Below are 19,687 nucleotides of genomic sequence, written 5' to 3' on the forward strand. Positions count from 1 at the left end.
AGTACACTGAAGACCACAAAACAATGCTAAAAAAAATTAAAGAAGACACAAATGCAAAAATATCCCATGTTCATGGACTGGAAAACAATATTGTTAAAATTTACACACTACCTAAAGTGATCTACATATTTAATGCAATTCCTATCAAAATCCCAATAGTTTTTATAGGAATAGAAAAAAACAATCCTAAAATTCATATGGAACCACAAGAGACCCCAAATAGCCAAAGCAATCTTGAAAAATAAGAACCAAACTGGAGGCCTCTCACTTAATTTTGAAACATATTACAAATCTACAGTAATCAAAAGAGCAAACTAGCATAAAGACAGTTATATAGACCAATGGAAGAGAATAGAACCCAGAAATAAACTCACACATATACAGTCAACTGATCAACAGAGGGGCAAGAATACATAATTTGGAAAAGATAGTTCCCTCAACAAATGGTGCTGGGAAAACTTGGTATCCACATGCAAAATAACAAAACTGGACTCCTATTTTATACCACACACAAAAGTCAACTCAACTGAATTCAGTCAAAATCCAGTCAACTGAATATTACATGAGAAGCACAGGCAGCAAAAGCAAAAATAAAGTGGGACTACATCGACTGAAATACTTCTGTACAGCAAAGGAAACAATCAGCAAAGTGAAAAGGCAACCAACAGAATGGAAGAATGTATTTATAAACCAAATATCTTATTAGAAGTTAATACCTAAAATATATAAGGAACAATTACAACTCAACAGCAAAAAGACAGATAACCCAATTAAAAACAAAAAAAAAACGTGCAAGGGGCACCTGGGTGGCTCAGTCAGTTGAGCAACTGCCTCCTGCTTTCAGGTCAGGTCATGATCTCACGGGTTCATGAGATTGAGCCCCACATTGGAATCTGGGCTGACAGCATGAAGCCTGCTTGGGATTCTCTTTCTCCCTCTCCCTCTGCCCCTCTGCTGCTCACTCTATCGCTCTCAAAAATAAATAAACATTAAAGAATAAAAAATTTTAAAAATGGGCAAAAAACCTAAATAGACATTTCTTCAAAGAACACATACAGGAAATAATTTGGCAAGGATGTACACAAATTGGAATTCCTGTACACTATTGGCAGAATGTAAAATGGTGCAGCCACTATGAACAGTATGGAGGTGCTACAAAAAATTAAAAATAGAACTACCATATGGTCCAGCAATCCCACTTCCAGATACTTATCCAAAAGAATTAAAATCAGAATATCAAAGAGATATCTGAACACATATGAAACACTGTTCACAATAGCCAAGAGGTGGCAATATCCATCATGGATGAATGGATAAAGAAGATGTGGTATACACATACAATGGAATACCATTCATCCAGAAAAAGGAAGAAAATCTGGTCATATGCTACAACATGGATGAATCTTGAGTGCATTATGCTAAATGAAATAAGCCAGTCACAGAAGGACAAATACTACATGATTTCACTTATATGGGGTTATCTATAGTAGTCAAACTCATTGAAGCAAAAGTAGAATGGTGGTTGTCAGGGGCTGAAGGGAGAGGGAAATGGGGAGTTGCTATTCAATACTTATGAAGTTCAGTCATGCAGGATGAAAAGTTCTAGAGATGTGCTGGACAACATTGTGCCTATAGTTAACAACACTGTAACGTATACTTAAAATATTGTTAAGAGGGTAGATCTCAAGTTACATTATTGTTAACAGGGTAGATCTCAAGTTACATGTGTTTTACTACAATAAGAAAAGATGGAAGAAAAAAATCTCTATATGTTAGCTAGAATAAACTATAACCTTTACAGTTTAATGGAACTTGAGAAGAATTCAGAGAAAAGCGGCATAAGCAAAGAGCTAGAAAATAGAGCCCACTTAAATGAGTTAACCACTAAAACACAAATAAATATATTAAACGTTATATAATAAGAGTCTCTTTATGTCTCAAAGACTTTAGAAGCTGGATATTGCATATTTAGATTTAACTACACTTGTATCTTAAAGGCAAAGGCACAGATTGACTGACTTGTGATTCTTAAGTAATTTCAGGTGATCTAGAGTTTTGGCTCTGAAACACTTATCATAAAAGCATCATCAAATTAAATAACCATAGAAAGGAGTATGTGAAACATACTGCAAGTTTCTCACCAAGTAGGAAAGATCCATACTAAGATGGCTCCCTTTGATATGAACATTTTTTAAAAATCAAGATGACTTCTGGTAGACGTGGCTTGGTCACTTCTTGCTTGGATGCATCTTCTCTGCTCCAAACACACACACACACACACACACACACACACACACACACACACACACACACAGATATGTATGAACATATCACCAACATACATATATATTCACACACACAGGTATGTATGTATGTACGTATCACCAACATACATATCTATTCACACACACACACACAAACATGCGCGTGCGCACACACACACACACACACACACAGAGAAAGATACAGCTAGGCTCAAAAACAAGATTACCATTTCTGTGAAACAGAAAAACAGATACTCCAAGTGATAGTACAGGATGAAACTTCCTGGCATCCCTCTGCAATATACAGTGCTGTTTTGCATGTTTTGAACTTTATATAAATAGTATAAAACTGTATGCATTTTTATGCAGGTATCTGTTTTAAATTTTTAAAAAGTAGATTATTTTTTAGAACAGTTTTAGATTTACAGAAAAACTGAGAAGGTAGTACAAAGAGTTCCCACATACCCCACACCCAGTCTCCCCTATAATTAACATCTTACATTGCTATGGTGCATTTGTTAAAATGAATGAATGGCCATAGTTTATTTAGATTTCCTTAGTTTTTCCCTAATATCCTTTTCTTGTTTCAGGATTCCATCCAGGTTACCACAGTACATTTAGTTTTCATGTGTTTTCAGGCTCCTCTTGGTTGTGGCAGTTTCTCAGACTTCTTGTTTTTAATGATCTTGACAGTTTTGAGGAATCCTGGTCAGGTATTTTGTAGGACGGCCCACTACTAGAATTTTTTTTTTTTTTTTGGTGTTTTTCTCATGTTAGATTGGGGTTATGGATTATGAGAAGGAAGACCAGAGAGGAAAGTTCAATTTTGAACATATCATATCAAGTATGCATACTATCATCGTGATTAATGACTGTTGATGTTGACCTTGAACAACTGGCTGAGGCAGTGTTTGTTAGGTTTCTACGCTGCAATATTAGTCTTTTTTTCTTGCCTTTCCATACTGTACTCTTTGGAAATAAGTCACTCAATACCTCAAAACTAAGAAGTGGAAAGTTATGCTCCCCCAGTTTGAGATGGAGCATCTATGTAAATTATTTAAAATTCTTCTGTGTGGGATATTTATCTTATCTCCCCCAGTTATTTGATTTACCCAATCATTTTATTATCAGTATGCAGTCATAGCTATTTATCCTATACTTTAGGTTATAATCCAATATTAATTCACCTAGGTTGTTGCACAAGTTGTTCCAGCTTTGGTCACTGGAAACTCTTTCAGTTGGCTCTTGTGCTCCTTTGGCATATTCCCAACAATGTTTTTATGTTGTTGTTTTCAGCACTTTCTTAGTTTCTGTCACTACAAAATGTTCAAGGCTCATCTTGTACATTTCCTGCCCCACTACTAGAATCAGTCATATCTCTAAGGAGTCCTGGTTCCTTTTACAAGAGAATGGTATTACAAACTAAGATTTGGGTACTGAACATGCTTGTTGCCACTGGAGTATCACCTCATTTAGACCCTCTCAGCTGACAGAGAAAAAATTATGCTTATACTAACCTGTGTAAATATACATATCTATAAATATTTTATATATAATCATCTATATCTATACTAAGCTAAACATGATTTCATGCTGCTGTCTCCAACTCTAAACCATTATATGGATCATTCTAGCTTCTTTTCTTTGCTTGTCTGTGAATTCTACCAGTGAGAAACCTGGCTCCCACCACCTGCCATCCATTTACTTAATTGCTCCATTTTATTATACATGTGTATCAGTATCAGGATTGTTAACCAGTACCCTCATGTGACACAACCTTATTAACTAGGGTACAGTGATTATGTGCAACCTTATTAACTAGGGTACAGTGACTTCTGTTTTTAGTCTTCTGGACTCCACATATTTCTAAAGATACGTAAGTCAGCATCTTTCACCCACATACCTTCATTGAGGTTGCTTCATATATCTGTAAGATTGTCTTGTCATAGTCTTCATTCTTTCCCGGGGTTCCCCAACCTCTCAAATGATTTTTTAATATTTGTATACATTAAGGGTCACTCTTCATGCTGTACAGTTTTATGGGCTTTGACAAATGCATATCTTGCAGCCACCATTACATTACCTTATAGAATAACTTTACTGCCTTAAAAATGCTGTGCTTCCCCTATTTCTCTCTTCTCCAACCCCCTGAACTCCTGGCAACCATTGGTCATTTACTATCTCTACATTTTTGTGTTTTCTGGAATGCCACATAATTGGAATCATACAGTATATAGTCTTTTAATACTGGCTTTCACTTATTAATATATTTATAGTTCCTCTGTGCCTTTCTGTGGCTTGTCAGCTCAGTTCTCTTTATTGATGAATTATATCCCACTGTATAGATGCAGCACAGGTGAAAGTATCCATTCATCTACTGAAGGACATTCTAATTGCTTCCAGTTTTTGGCAATTATGAGTAAAACTGATAAACATTCACATGCTGGTTTTTGTATAAATATAGGTTTTCAAATCAATTGGGTAAATAACAGCATAATTACTGGATTATACGGTAAAACAATGTTTAGCTTTGTGAGACTGCTGAACTGACTTCAAAGAAGTCGTAACATTTTCTATTCTCGCCAGCAATGAGTAGGAGTTCCTGTTGCTCATCATCCTCAATAGCATTTAGTATTGTCAGTTTTATTGTGAATTTTAGCCATTCTAATAGGTGTGTAATGGCATCTCACTGTTGTTTTATTTTGCAATTCCCTGATGACAGCGATGATGAGCTGCTTTTCATATGCTAATTTGACATGTATATAACTTCTTTGGTGAGGTGACTGTTCTTACATTTTGCCCATTTTTTAATTGGGTTGTTTCACTACTGTTGAGTTCCATGTCTTTGTGAAAAAGACAAAGTGTCTCAAAGACATGTCTTTGTATTTTGGATGAAAGTCCTTTATTAGAAATGTTTTACAAATATTTTCTTCTAGTCTGTGGCTTGCCTTTTGATTTTCTTAAAAGTGTCTTTCACAAAACAGAAGTTTATAAATTTAATTAAGTTTGATTTATCAATTTTTTTCTTTCACAAATTATGCTTTTGGTGTTGTGTCTATAGATGCATCACCAAACACAAGGTCATTTAGATTTTCTCCTATTTTCTTTTATAAGTGTTATAGTACTGTGCTTTACATTTAGATCTATGACCTATTTTGAGGTCATTTTTTGAGACCTCATTTTTGAGATCTTATTTTGAGACCTGTGTTTAGATTCCTATTTTGCATGTAGATAACCAGTTTGTTGTTTTAGCATAATTTGTTGAAAAGACTACCCTTTCTTCATTGAACTGCCTTTGCTCCCTTGTCAAAGATTAGTTCATTATATTTGTGTGAGTCTATTTCTGGAGTCTCTATTCTGCTCAATTGATCTATGTCTTTTTTTCACCAACACCACCCTTTTTGATTATAGTAAATCTCAAACATGGATAGTATTAGTCCTCCAACTTTGCTCTTCTTCAGTATTATGTTGGATATTCTGGGTCTTTTGTCTTTCCACATAAACTTATAATCAGTTGGTCTATATCTACAAAATAGCTTGCCAGGATTTTGTTGGGATTGTGTAGAATCTACATATTAATTTGGGTACAACTGACTTAACAGTGTTAAGTCTTGCAATCCATGAACGTAAATATCTCTGCATTTATGATCTTCTTTAATTTTTCACCAGAGTTTTATAGTTTTCTGTACATAGATCCTGTACATATTTTGTTAGATTTATACTTAAGTATTTTATTTTTTGTGGTGCTTTTGTAAACAGCATTGAGTTTTAAATTTAAATTTCAATTGTTCATTTCTTGGTGTACAGAAAAGCAATTGGCTTTTGCATATAAACCTCATTATCCTCCAACCTTGCTATATTGCATTTATTAGTTCCCATAGTTCTTTCACATTGTTGTTATTGATTCTTCGCAATTTTCTACATAGACATACATGTCACCTGTGAAAAAAGACAATTTTTTTTTCTTCTCGATCTGTGTGCTGTTTCTTTTCTTATTGCACTAGTTAGCATTTCTAGTACAATACTGAAAAGAAGCAGGGAGAGGGTACATCTTTGTCTTATTCCTGATCAAAGGGGAAAGCACCCAGTTCCCCACCATTAAGTATGTTAGCTGTAGGGTTTTGTAGATATTCTTAAGGAGGTTGAGGGTGGTTCTTTCTATTCCTAGTTTGCTGAGAGTTTTTGTCATGAATGAGTTTTCATTTTGTCAAATGCCTTTTCTACATCAATTGAAATAATTATATAATTTTTCTTTAGTTTGTTGATGTGGTAGATTATATTAATCGATTTTCAAATGCTGAATCAGCCATAGACCCCTCGAATAAATCTTGCTTGATCATGAAATATAATTATTTTGATACCTGTTGGATTTCATTTCCAAATATTTTAATTTTTCAATCAAACTATTTTTATTTTCCTAAAATTTAAGATTTTTCTCTGTGCTCATGAGAGATATTGATCTGTAGTTTTGCTTTATTTAATGATTTTATCTGGTTTGGGTATTAAGCTAAGGCTGGTTTCATAAAATGAGTTAGAAAGTTTCTATTTTGTGGATAAGATTATAGAGAATGGGTATCATTTTATATGATTCCATTTTCACCCCTCTTGGCATATCAATTATATTTCATTTTATAATTTTTTAGTGGTTGCCTAAGAGTTTACAATACTCATTTATGACTAATCTAAGCCCACTCTCAAATAACATCATACCACTTCACAGGTAGTGCAGGTAACTTATAATAGTTATATACACCAAATACTAATTCTTCCCTCCTATTCCTTATAACATTCCTGCCTTATAACATTCATTTATCAACATGCTATAATTACCTAACACATTACTTTGAATAGTTATCTTTTAGATCACTTAAAAATAAGAAAATAAAAGATTTCATTTTACCTTCACATATTCCTTCTCCTATGCTCTTCTTTTCTTTATAGAGATCTGATTTTCTGGCCTGTATCATTTTCCTTCTCTCTGGAAAAACTTAAAAAAATTTTTTTTTTCTCACAAGACAGATTTACTGCTGACAAATTCCCTCAGTTTTTGTTTGTCTGAGAAAGCATTTTTTGGTCAACTTTAGAAGGATTGTTTTGCTGTATACAGATTTCTAGACGGGTGTTTTTTTTCCTTCAATACTTTAAATATTTCACTTTTCTTGCGTGTCTGATTTCTGATGAGAGATCCAATGTAATTCTTATTATTCCTCTATAGGTAAAGTGTTTCCTCTGGGTGTTTTCAAGATTTTCTCTTTGTATCAGTATTCTGTGTTTGAACATGATACACTTAGTCTGGGGTTATTTATCCTGATTGATATTGTCTTCCCAGATCCTGAATCTGTGGTCCTGTGTCTACCATTAATTTTGGAAACTTCTCAGCCATTCCTACTTCAGCTATCTCTTCTGCTCCTTTTCTTTATTCTCCTTCTGGTATTCCAATCACATGTATGTTATACCTTTTGAAATTGTCCATAGCTCTTGGATATTATTTTCAATTTTTTTACAGTTCTTTTTCTCTTTGCATTTCAGTTTGGAAGATTTTTATTGACATGTCTTCAAGCATATGGATTCTTTCCTTGGCCACTTCCAGTCCACTGATGAATCTATCAAAAGCATTTCTTTTTAGTGTTTCTGATTTCTTGCATATCCTTCTGATTTTGAGTTTCTATCTGCTTACACTACCCATCTGTTCTTGCATATTGTTTATTTTCTCTAATAGATTCTTTAGCATATTAATCATAGTTATTTTAAATTTAATTTAAATTTAAATATTATCATATAATTCCAAAACTTGCATATCTGAGTTTGGTTCTGATGTTGGCTTTGTCTCTTCAGACTGGTTTTTCTTTTAGCATGCCTTGCCATTTTTTTTGTTGAAAACTGGACATGATGTCTAAGTTAAGAGGAGTTAAGGTAAACAGGCCATTAGTACAGGTTTTATGTTAATCTGGCCAGGGGTTGATGGTGTTTAGTGTTTACTCTAGCTGTAGGTGTCAGAGGTTTCAATTTCCCCTAATGTTCTTGCTTTTTCTCCCCTATTTTCTTTCGGATTCCCTAATATCTCCTTAAATGGAGTCTGAATCTTGCAAGTCTTTCAGCTATAGTCCATAGTTATTATATTGAAGCCCCATTGATCTGTGGGGCAGGGAGAAACATTCTGTGATCACATAATTAAGTCTCAAGTCTTTTAGCATGTCTGTGTCCCCAGCCTGTAACCTTCACAAGTGTTTTCTAGTTTCCCCCCACCCCTCTCTTAGATGAGACAGGAAGGTTAGAGGCCTCGGGAGTTGGATAATTTCCCTTCTCCCAGGCTGGAGAAGGCTTTGGTAAAGATGTTTCACTTGTTGGGTATCCCTTTGTTAGGTAGAAGCTCTGGGTAGATTTCAAAATGATTAGTTTTCCCTTCCTCATGCCAGGAACAGGAGATTGTTTCTTGGCCCTTCCCCTTGAGAACTTACTGGAGTTCCTGGAGGTAAAAATCATGAAAATATGAGGGCCTTCAGAGACTGAGGCCCCTAGAGTTTGTCACTCAAACAATCTACACCCTGCTTCCAGCAGTTTGTCGAAGTTACTGCGTAAGTAAGTGTCCCTACCAGTTTATGGCTACAGTGCTTTCTGCTCCTGAAAAGCAGATCTGGGCTGTGATTCTCTGTAATTGCCTGTCTTTCCAGACTTGGGGGTTGCAATTTGCTCTGTGACTTCAATTCTCTGATGGGTCCAAGAAAAGTCATTGCTGTTTTATTTGTTCAGCTGTTTTTCTTGTTATAAGACATGAATGATAACTTCCAAGCACTTTACACATTGGAGCTAAAACCAGAAGTCTGCAAGTAGCTTTCTTCATTCAACATTATGTTTGTGAGTTTCATGTATATTGATACCTGTAATTCTATTTTATTCATTTTCTATACTGTACAATATTCTGTACAGTATACTGTACAATTTTATGAATATACCATGCTTTATCCATTCTCCTGCTGATGAAAAAGTGTGCTGTTTATAAACTGTGCTACAATGAATATCTCTATAACATCTAATGTTCACATGTAAGAGTTCCTCTAAGATAGATACTTAGGAGTGGAATTGCTGACTTATAGTGTATGAGCATCTTCCATTTTACTAGATATTGCTACAGAGTTCATAAAAGTGATTGTCCTCATTTATAGTCACCTCATTTATATTCATTCATTGGCACTGTCAGGCCTTTAAATGTATACCAACTTCCTGGGTGTTAAATGGTTTCTCACTGTAGTTTTATTTTAAATTTCTTTGATTACTTATTAATAAGATTTTGTAATTAATTGGTTATTCATGTTTTCTCTTCTGTGAGTTTCTTGTTCATATCTTTTGGCCATTTTCATTGGGTTGTTTGTGTACTTTTTGTTGGTTTTGTAGGGAAGGATTTCCTTAAAATGACTCAAAAAGTACAAACCATCAAATAAAATACTGATGATCTGATTACATTAAAATGAAAGATTTCTGGTTAATAAAAGATATCAGAAATAACGTTTAAAAGATAAGCCCCCCCACTGGAAGAATATATTTGCTAAATAAGCAACATGTGTTTATATCCAGAATTTAAAAATAATTTCTGTAAATGATATGAAAAACTAGGCAATCAAATAGTGGGGAAAGAAATGGAACAAGCAATGCACAGAAGGTTGCTGAAAGGCTAATAAATGTATGATTACAAGCATAACTTCATCGGAAATCAGAAACCTGCAAATGAAGTCAATGAGATACCTTCAAACATTTTAGACTGGCAAAAATGAAAAGTCCAACACTAAAGAGTCTTGGCAAGGATATGAAAGAGATTTCTGAAACCCTGCTCATGGAGTTGAATATATACATACCCTATATCACAGTAATTCCACTCCTAGGAACGTAATACAGAAAAGTGATTCTTAAAATGTCACTCTCAGACCAGTAGCATCAGCACCTCATGGGAGCTTGTTGGAAATGCAAACTCTCAGGCCCTTCCAGGTGATTCTGGTCCATACTAACATTTAAGAATCACTGCAATAGAGCAATATTTTTCCAACTTTTTTGACTAGATCCATAGGAAGAAATGCATTTTACATTCTGGCACACATATATAACACACACACGCACACACACGCACACACACACACACACACACACAAAACCAAACCAAAAGCTTCCAGAAACAGTCAACACCCTTACTCTACAGAATGTACTTTGATATTTTCTATTCTATTCTATTTTGTTTCATTAGAAAAATTGCTTGTTGTGACCTACAATTGTAACCTCAAGTTTGAAAAACTGTCCTAGAGAAACTCTTGTACATATGCAACAGGAGATACGTACAATGTTTGTTGCAGAATGGTCTGTAATAGCAAAAAGAAAAAGAAAATATCTTCAGGAGAATGGATAAATGAATTATAGTGTATTTCTACAATGTAATACTCCATAGTTCCTTATATTATTAAAATAAGTTTCAAAAACATTATGTATATTGAATCAAAAAAGCAAGTTGTAGAAGAATATGTCGAGTATGACATCATCTATATAGTTTTAAACTATGTAAAGTTATATTTTGTTTATGAATATATAAATATGTAGTAAAAATATAAAAACATGCATCAGGATGATAAATAGCAAATTCAGGATAGTAGTTACCTCTGGAGTGGAGACAGGGAAATGGGATTGGTGAGGGATACCTGGAAGTCTTCAGGTGTGTCTGTAAGGCTCTATTTTTCTAACAAGCAAATAGGGAAACTATGAAGAACTGGTTAAGATAGCTGGCTAGGTATGAGGGTTTTTGTCATATTATTCTTTAACTTTTTGTATATTAGTAATATTTTATAATAAAAAACACAAATCTAGCTGTCCTTGAACAGCAAGAATATATTAGAAATGCAGTCATTCAGAAAAAACTGCTTTAATATCCCTCATCTACAATGTCTTTTTTTAAAATTCAGGGACAGCCAGAAGCTAACATTATTTTTTTTGGTTTTGTTTTTTAAATTAAACACGGCCAAGTATATGCTCCAGGGGCTTGTGTTGCCTCTTTGGGCGATATAACAAAGTTTTCCATTCTGGATGTTAACATATACCAATAATGTGAAATAATGATGTGATCAATAAAACAAGGTTTACAATTCTTATATATTTGTCAATTTCTCAAGCCTTAGAGGCCTTGCACTTTCACTTTGCTGCTTAGCTATCAGCAGTTTCAAGTCATATGTCATATGAAAGCCAGATGGAGCATTCTAAAGAAAAAAACTCATGCACTAACACTAAACCCTACTCACAACCAGGTGGCCAATTATTTATTAACTAATTTCAGAGGCACCATGTTTACCTGATATGGTGGTCTTAGGAATACTACTTGATTTATTACTAGCCTAGGAAACTGGAGGTTACTTTCCCTTCAATTCAGGGCCTCTAGTGGGTATGGACTAGAGTCTCATCAAGATTTCTTTAAAATTCTAAGGATAGCTTAGGACCTGAGGAAACCACAAAGAACATCAGAGGAAATATGCTATTTATATAGTATGAAGAGAATTAATAGTCAAAGTCAAGGAAAAACACAATCACTATGCCTATGTCACGATTCCTTGGTATAATCAAAGCTAATTTAAAAGTATTAATTTAGGTAGAGGTAAAGAAAAATTAAAACAACCCATGTTTTTTTTCTTGGTTTGGCCTATACCTTGTTTGGCTCCCCTGGATTATATGAAGAAAACATAGGAATTTTTCGGATCTCTTCCTCTGACAAACGATTTCTCTGGATCTCATCTTCTGGGACAAATTCTATTGGCTGCGTCAGCTTCTTAGGCCCAGTCCAACACTGCTCAGGTGAATTATCAAAAACTTTTGCCACATGGAGACTGGGACCTTTACCCTGTGCTGCCTGTTTTCCCTTGTCCTGGAGTAATGACGGGTTCTCAGCTGTGCCACTATCTCCCACTGATGTAGCTGAGACCAGTGAGTGGGAAGCAAAGGGTTCACCTCTCATAAGTTGGAACTCTTCAAGACGTTTTTTCATTATCATCTCTTGGTAAAAACTTTCCAGGTTGTTCATGGGATCACCTTTGTTCTTCTTTTGGGGTTCATCTAGATCAAGACAAAGAGATAGGGAAGTTCTACAAAGCCTACCAATAAAACTTTTGACAAATAAATAAAAATTAAATCTTGGATTTCAGGTATAGAAACTCTGTTGGGGCAAGTGATTACAACCTTTGACAAATGACAGTAGTATATAGTTGGTTTAATGCAGTGTATCTCAAGCAAGGGTGGAACTATGGTGAGGCAAGTGAGGTCCCTCGGGTGCAAAATCTAAGGAGGTGGTCACTCTGAGTCATGCAAGTACACGCACCTAACTGATAAGGACATTAAAAATGTAACCAGTGTGGCATTATCCCACTCCACAGAATTAATAATTCCTTAGTATCATCTACAATGGAGTTCATATTCAAATGGCTCTGATTCTCTCAAAGTTACCTTTTTATACTTGGCCATTCAATGCAGAATCTAAACCAGGCTTTGGCTGTTATAGCTCTTAAATCTGTTCTATTTTAAAACAGTGCCCCTTCATTTACACCCCTCCAACTCATTTTTTCCACATCCCATTGAATTATTGGAGGAACCACATCATTTGTCCAGAGAACAAATGAAATTTGACTTATTGTTCCTCATGTTATTGTTTCACTTGTTCCTTAATCCCCTCTATTTCTTACAAACTGGCAGTTAAATCTAGAGCTACGGTAAGACAATAGTCATTGGCCATACAAATCTATTTAAATTAATGTTTTAAATGTCAGCTCCCCAGTTAACTAGTCACATTTCAAATGCTTGAGAGACATATGTAGCTAGTGGGTACCATGAAGGGCAGAATAGATAGAAACCATTTACATCATTGTGGAATACTGCATTAAGATAGTGCTGACCTAGAGATGTGATTAGATTTACGCTCAATATTTTAGGCAACGATCCTCCATAGATAGATGTATACTTCCTATCATGTCATGTCATAGGGCACATGTTTGGTGGTCCCACTTTAATTGTTGCTAAAGTTGATCAGCAGATTCAGACAGTGTTAGTCTGATCCCTCCACTGTGAAGTCTTCCCATTCACCTAATGGGATTTGCATCTATGGATGACCATTGCCTAGACCTATTAATTTATTAAGAGTTGCAAAATGGAACTCCCCTAATTATATTATTTATTTTGTGTTTATTAATTCTATTATTTCTGTTGTATTTATTATCTGGAATCCTATAATGAACTTACCGTCAATTACTTGGTTTTCCCATATACAGTTTATACAGGAAAGGCAGGACAAATGCTTGATTTTTTCCCAGTATTTACCAACTATGAGAGTAATAAGTTGGTACCTTAGAAATGTCCAATGGTAACCAATGATTATTTTTAGTATGATCGTGAGACCATTTTCATATGTTTGATGTGTTTCAATCAAATGTAGTCTTTATTCTTTTTGGTGGTCAAATTATCTCACTTAGGACCAGTAAGTCCCTTCAAATTGGCTCCTGTGTTGCTTTCCATTTTTTTCGCACAGCAAGGTATTACAAATTCATTTTGAATATTCCCTGACTCAAACCTAGATTACTCTCCAAGGACCCTAGGTCCTTTTAATGGGGAATAGTATTTAGAAACCACAATGTGTTGTCAGGTGTGTTCACAGATGTTGAGTTGTTGCTTCTAGGCCTTTTCACTGGACAACGCTAGGAAATTCTTTTAAAAGAAAAATAAATCATGAGCTCATACTGGTACGTCCACTTTAAATGTAATATTCAAGGTTTTTACTCAAACTTCTTGGTTTTTATAGAATTTTAAAATGTCAATAACAATACTAATACAACTATCAATAATAAAACCACTGAATACAGTTTTAGGAATGAATACATGTACAAATGTTGTGTTAAAGTCACTTTACATAACTGCTTTCTCTGTATGGTTATGCTAAGAACTTTATTTATAGTTAGGTTCATTTGCCTCAAGTTATTTATGAACTTTCGGAATTGATTTTTTCCCTTTTTTATTAGTTTTTTAAATTATGCAGAACACTATATGAGTCTAAAGTGAAAACTGTGTAATACATACAGGTACCTTCACAGAAGTCTCAACTCTACCTCTGTTCCCTTTCCTTTCCCATTACTTTCGTTTTCCATAAATAATAATTTTTATTAGGTTTTGACATTATGGTTCCATTGTTTCTTTTTTAAATGTTTATTTATTTATATTTTTGAGAGAGAGAGAGTGAGAGAACATGCATGCGACTTGGAGAGGGGCAGAGAGAGAGGGAAAGAGAGAATCCCAAGCGGGCTCTGTAGTGTCAGCACAGAGCCCTATGTGGGGCTTGATCTCCTGAACCATGAGATCATGACCCAAGCCAAAATCAAGAGTCGGACACTCAGATGCTCAACCAACTGAGTCTCCAGGAGCTAGGTTTCTTTTTTGTTGTTGTTTTTGAAAATATAAGCAAATAGGTGCACACACACAACACATATATATGTATATAATTCATTAGTTACATCCCTCTTCTACATAAAAGGTAACTTACTATAAACGTTGTTCTACAACTTTCTTTTTTGCACTTAGCAATATATCCTGGAAATAACTATATTAATGTGTAGAGCTCTTCTCCTTTCTCTTGATAACTGCACAGTACTCTACTGTGTGGATGTACTAGTTTATTCAACTACTCCTCTACTGATGCACATTAGTGTTGTATCCAGTCTTTTTTGCTTGTATGAATAATGTCCTGACAAACAGCCTTGTATATACAGGATTTTGTATTTTTCCAGTATATCTTTGAAATAGATTATAAGAGATGCATTGCTGAGACAAAGGGCAAATGTGTATGTACTTTTTCCATATATTGCTAAATTCCACTCTGTAGGAGTTGTACTATTCTGCCTTTCCACCAGCAGGGTATAAGAATATTTAGAAAAGGATTTCTTAAGATGCCAAAAGCACTAACCATTAAGGAAAATATTAGCAAACTCAACTACATTACAATTTAAAACTTCTGTTCATTAAAAAAATCATAAAGAGAGAAAAGTCATAGAATCGGATGAGATGTTTGCTGCACAAATAACTGGTAAATAACCATTAAGGAAAGGGGCAGGTGATTGAAAAAAAATGGCTCACAAAAGAGGAGACATACATGACTGACAAATATATGCAAAAATGCTCAACGATATTAGAATTCAGAGAAATGCTAATTAAGAAGGTAATGGGATACTAATAGAAAACTGCCATGTTGGCAAAAAATTAAAAAGAATACCAACATCACAGGTCAGTGAAATTGTAGAGCAAATAGAACCCTCATACATTGCTGGTAGGAATGGGCACCCATAGGGCAAATCACTATAACATTATCTACCAATGTTAAATATATGCTCATAATATGACAATTTCCATGCTTACATATATACCCTAGAAAAATTTAGATATATGTGTACCAGGATACAATAGTAATAATGTTTAGATCAGTGCTATTTATAATAGCTTTAAACTGGCAAAAATGTAAATGTCCATCTAAGAATCAATTATAAAATTGTAGTCAGTTTATATTATGAAATAATACATTCTAATGAAAGTGAAGAAATTTCAGCTACATATGACCAAGTGGATAAATATCCTAATGTATACATTCAGAAATATATATTTAGTGACTATTATGATTCAGGTAGGTTCTTGGGGTATATCTATATAAAATAAAGATCCCTATCTTTATGGAGCTCAGTGAATTATATAGAATGTTAGAAGGTTATGAGTGCTGTGAAAAAAATACAGCAGCATAATGGGTGACTGGAAGTGCTAGGGGGTAGTAGTAGTGGTAGTTGCAATTTTAATGTTGGTCTTGGTAAGTCTCATTGAAAAAGTGACATTTGAGAGATATGACTTAAAGAAAGTGTGGGAATCTATCATGCTGATATTAGAATGAGGGCTCCAAAGTGAGGAATATGTCTCAAAAAAATGATAAAGTCTGAAACCATACAAACTATTTATCTGACCACAATGAAATCAGATTAGATATCCACTGCTGGAAGAAATCTGAGAAAACACAAATATTTAGAAATTAAACAGCACAATTCTAAATACCTCATAGGTCAAAGAACTTACAAAGGAAATTTTAAAAATATTTTGAACTAAATGAAAACACCATAATCTAAATTTATTGATGCAGCTAAAACAATGCTGAGAGAGAAATCTGTAGCTTTAAACACCTAGATCAGAAAAGAAGAATGGTTTCAAACCTATAATCTGAGCTTCCAAACTTAGGAAACTAGAAAAAGAGCAAACTAAACACAAAGCAAGGAAAAAGAAGAAAATAATAAAGATCAGGGTATAAATCAGTGTAATAGAAAAAAAAAAAAAAAGAAGAGAAACTCAATGAAACCAAAAGCTGATTCTTTGAAAAGTTTAACAAAATGGCAAACCCTTAGCTAGACCAACCAAGAAAATAAAAGACAGAAATTACTAACATCAAGAATTAAAGATGAGGCATCATTACTGACCCTATAGAAATGGAAACGAGTATAAGGGAATATTATAAATAACTTTAGGCCAACAAATTAGAAAGCTTAAATGAATGGACAAACTCATAGAAAGATGCAAATTAACAAGCAGACACAAAAATAAAGAGAAGAGCTGAATAAACTCATAATAAGTAAATTGGTTGAATTAGTAATCAACAATCTGCTCACAAAGAAAAGTCCGGGTCCAGATGTCTTCATTTATGTATACCAAATATTTAAAGAAATAATACCAATCACACACAAACACTCTCAGAAAACAGAGGAGGGAATCTTTTCCAACTTATTCTATGATGTCAGTACTACACTGAAACCAAAGCTAAACAAAGACCTCACAAGCAAAGAAAACCACAGATAAATATCCCTCACGGACAAAAAAATCCTTAACAAAATATTAGCAAGCCTAATCCAGCAACATATAGAAATGATTATATACACATAAGTAGAATTTGTCCCAGAAATGAAAGATAGGTCTAGCATCTTAAAAAAGAGCAATGAATACATCCTATGAATAGATATAAACATTGGGGCGCCTGGGTGGCTCAGTCGGTTAAGCGGCGGACTTCAGCTCACATCATGATTTTGCGGTCCGTGAGTTCGAGCCCCGCGTCAGGCTCTGTGCTGACAGCTCAGAGCCTGGAGCCTGTTTCAGATTCTGTGTCTCCCTCTCTCTGACCCTCCCTGTTCATGCTCTGTCTCTGTCTCAAAAATAAATAAATGTTAAAAAAAATAGATATAAACATTAAATCACATGATCACTATAGTAGGTGCAGAAAAAGCATTAAACAAAATCCAACATCCATTCGTGATTTAAAAAAAACCCCTCAATTATGTATGAATAACAAGGGCACATCCTCAGCCTGCATATGTTAGGCTGAATGACACCTCAAAAAAGTCCACAGCCTAATTCCTGGAATCTATGAAAACGTTACATGGCAAAGGAGATTCTACAGATGTGAATAAGTTACAGATCTTGAGTTAGGAGAGTAGCCTGGATTATGCAGGTGGGCCCAATATAATCACAAGGGTCCTTATAAAGAATGAGCCAGGAGGGTCAGAGACAGAGTAGTAGATGTAGTAATGGAAGTAGAATTTGAAGTAATGTGAGAAAAGAGCCATGAGCCAAGGAATTACACGTGGGTCTAAAAGCTGGAAAAGGCTCCCCTAGAGAACTCCAGAAGGAAGGCAGCCCTATGGACAACTTGATTTTACAACTTCTGACCTCTAGAACTGTATATAAGAAGAAAGTAGTTGCTTTAAGCCACTAAGTTTATTAGTTATAGCACCCACAAGAAAGTAATGTATTACAATGCTAAAGATCATGTACAAATTTCATGTACAAAGAACCTAAAGATAAGATTATAGATTATGGTTAAAAACTGAATGTTTTCCCCAGAACACTGCAAGCAAGGCAAGGATGCTTGCTCTCACCACTTCCATTCAACACTGTACTGAAGGTTCTAGACTGTGTAAGGAGGCAAAAACAAAAACAGACATCTAGATTGTAAAGAAAGAAGTAAAACTGCCTTATGCATAGGTAACATAATTGTCCATGCAGAAAATTCCAAGGTATCCACAATAAAACTAGTAGAATTAGCAAAAGAATATTACAAGATCAAGAATGCAAGATGGATACTCAATAATCAACTGTATTTCTATTAGATACATGTATGTAACAATCAGAAAATGAAATAATTTTCAGAATTGTTTTCTGTTCACAAGAACATAAAAATGAAAAAAAAATATTTAAGAACTAATACAGACTTGACAGATATATTTAGAACTCTGCATCCCAAAGCAACAGAATATACTTTCTCTTCGAGTGCACATGGAACATTCTCCAAGATAGATCACATACTGGGTCACAAAACAGCTCTTCATAAGTATACAAGAATTGAGATCATACCATGCATACTTTCAGAACACAATGCTATGAAGCTTGAAATCAACCACAGGAAAAAGTCTGGAAAACATCCAAAAGCATGGAGGTTAAAGAACACCCTACTAAAGAATGAATGGGTCAACCAGGCAATTAGAGAAGAAATTAAAAAATATATGGAAACAAATGAAAATGAAAAGAACATTCCAAACACTTTGGGATGCAGCAAAGGCAGTACTGAGAGGAAAATACATTGCAATCCAGGCCTAACTCAAGAAACAAGAAAAATCCCAAATACAAAATCTAACAGCACACCTAAAGGAAGTAGAAGCAGAACAGCAAAGACACCCCAAACCCAGGAGAAGAAGAGAAATAATAAAGATCAGAGCAGAAATAAACAATATAGAAAGAATCTAAAAAAAACTGGAGAGCAGATCAATGAAACCAAGAGTTGTTTTTTTGAAAAAATACACAAAATTGATAAACCTCTAGCCAGGCTTCTCCAAAAGAAAAGGGAGATGACCCAAATAGATAAAATCATGAATGAAAATGGAATTATTACAACCAGTCTCTCAGAAACACAAGCAATTATCAGGGAATACTATGAAAAATTATATGCCAACAAACTGGACAACCTGGAAGAAAGGGACAAATTCCTAAACACCCACACGCTTCCAAAACTCAAACAGGAGGAAACAGAAAGCTTGAACAGACCCATAACCACCGAACAAATTGAATCAGTTATCAAAAATCTCCCAAAAAATAAGAGTCCAGGACTAGATGGCTTCCCTGGGGAATTCTACCAGACATTTAAAGCAGAGATAATACCTATCATTCTCAAGCTATTCCAAAAAATAGAAAGGGAAGGAAATTTCCAGACTCATTCTATGAAGCCAGTATTACTTTGATTCCTAAACCAGACAGAGACCCAGTAAAAAAGAGAACTACAGGCCAACATCCCTGATGAATATGAATGCAAAAATTATGAATAAGACACTAGCAAATTGAATTCAACAGCA

General features: G+C 34.6%; 1 protein-coding gene across 5 annotated transcripts in view; it reads right to left on the reverse strand.

The window, feature by feature from the left end:
- Positions 1-19,687, reverse strand: part of RBM41 (RNA binding motif protein 41) — a 64,387-nt gene that overhangs the window by 12,933 nt on the left and 31,767 nt on the right. For all 5 annotated transcript variants that reach the window (XM_058714696.1, XM_058714694.1, XM_058714695.1 and 2 more), the window contains one exon: positions 11,938-12,341. In XM_058714696.1, the coding sequence (XP_058570679.1) occupies positions 11,938-12,341 (404 nt within the window). The remainder of the gene's footprint in view (positions 1-11,937; positions 12,342-19,687) is intronic.

This window comes from Neofelis nebulosa, chromosome X (genome assembly GCF_028018385.1).
Source record: "Neofelis nebulosa isolate mNeoNeb1 chromosome X, mNeoNeb1.pri, whole genome shotgun sequence".
Classification (NCBI taxonomy): Eukaryota; Metazoa; Chordata; class Mammalia; order Carnivora; family Felidae; genus Neofelis; species Neofelis nebulosa.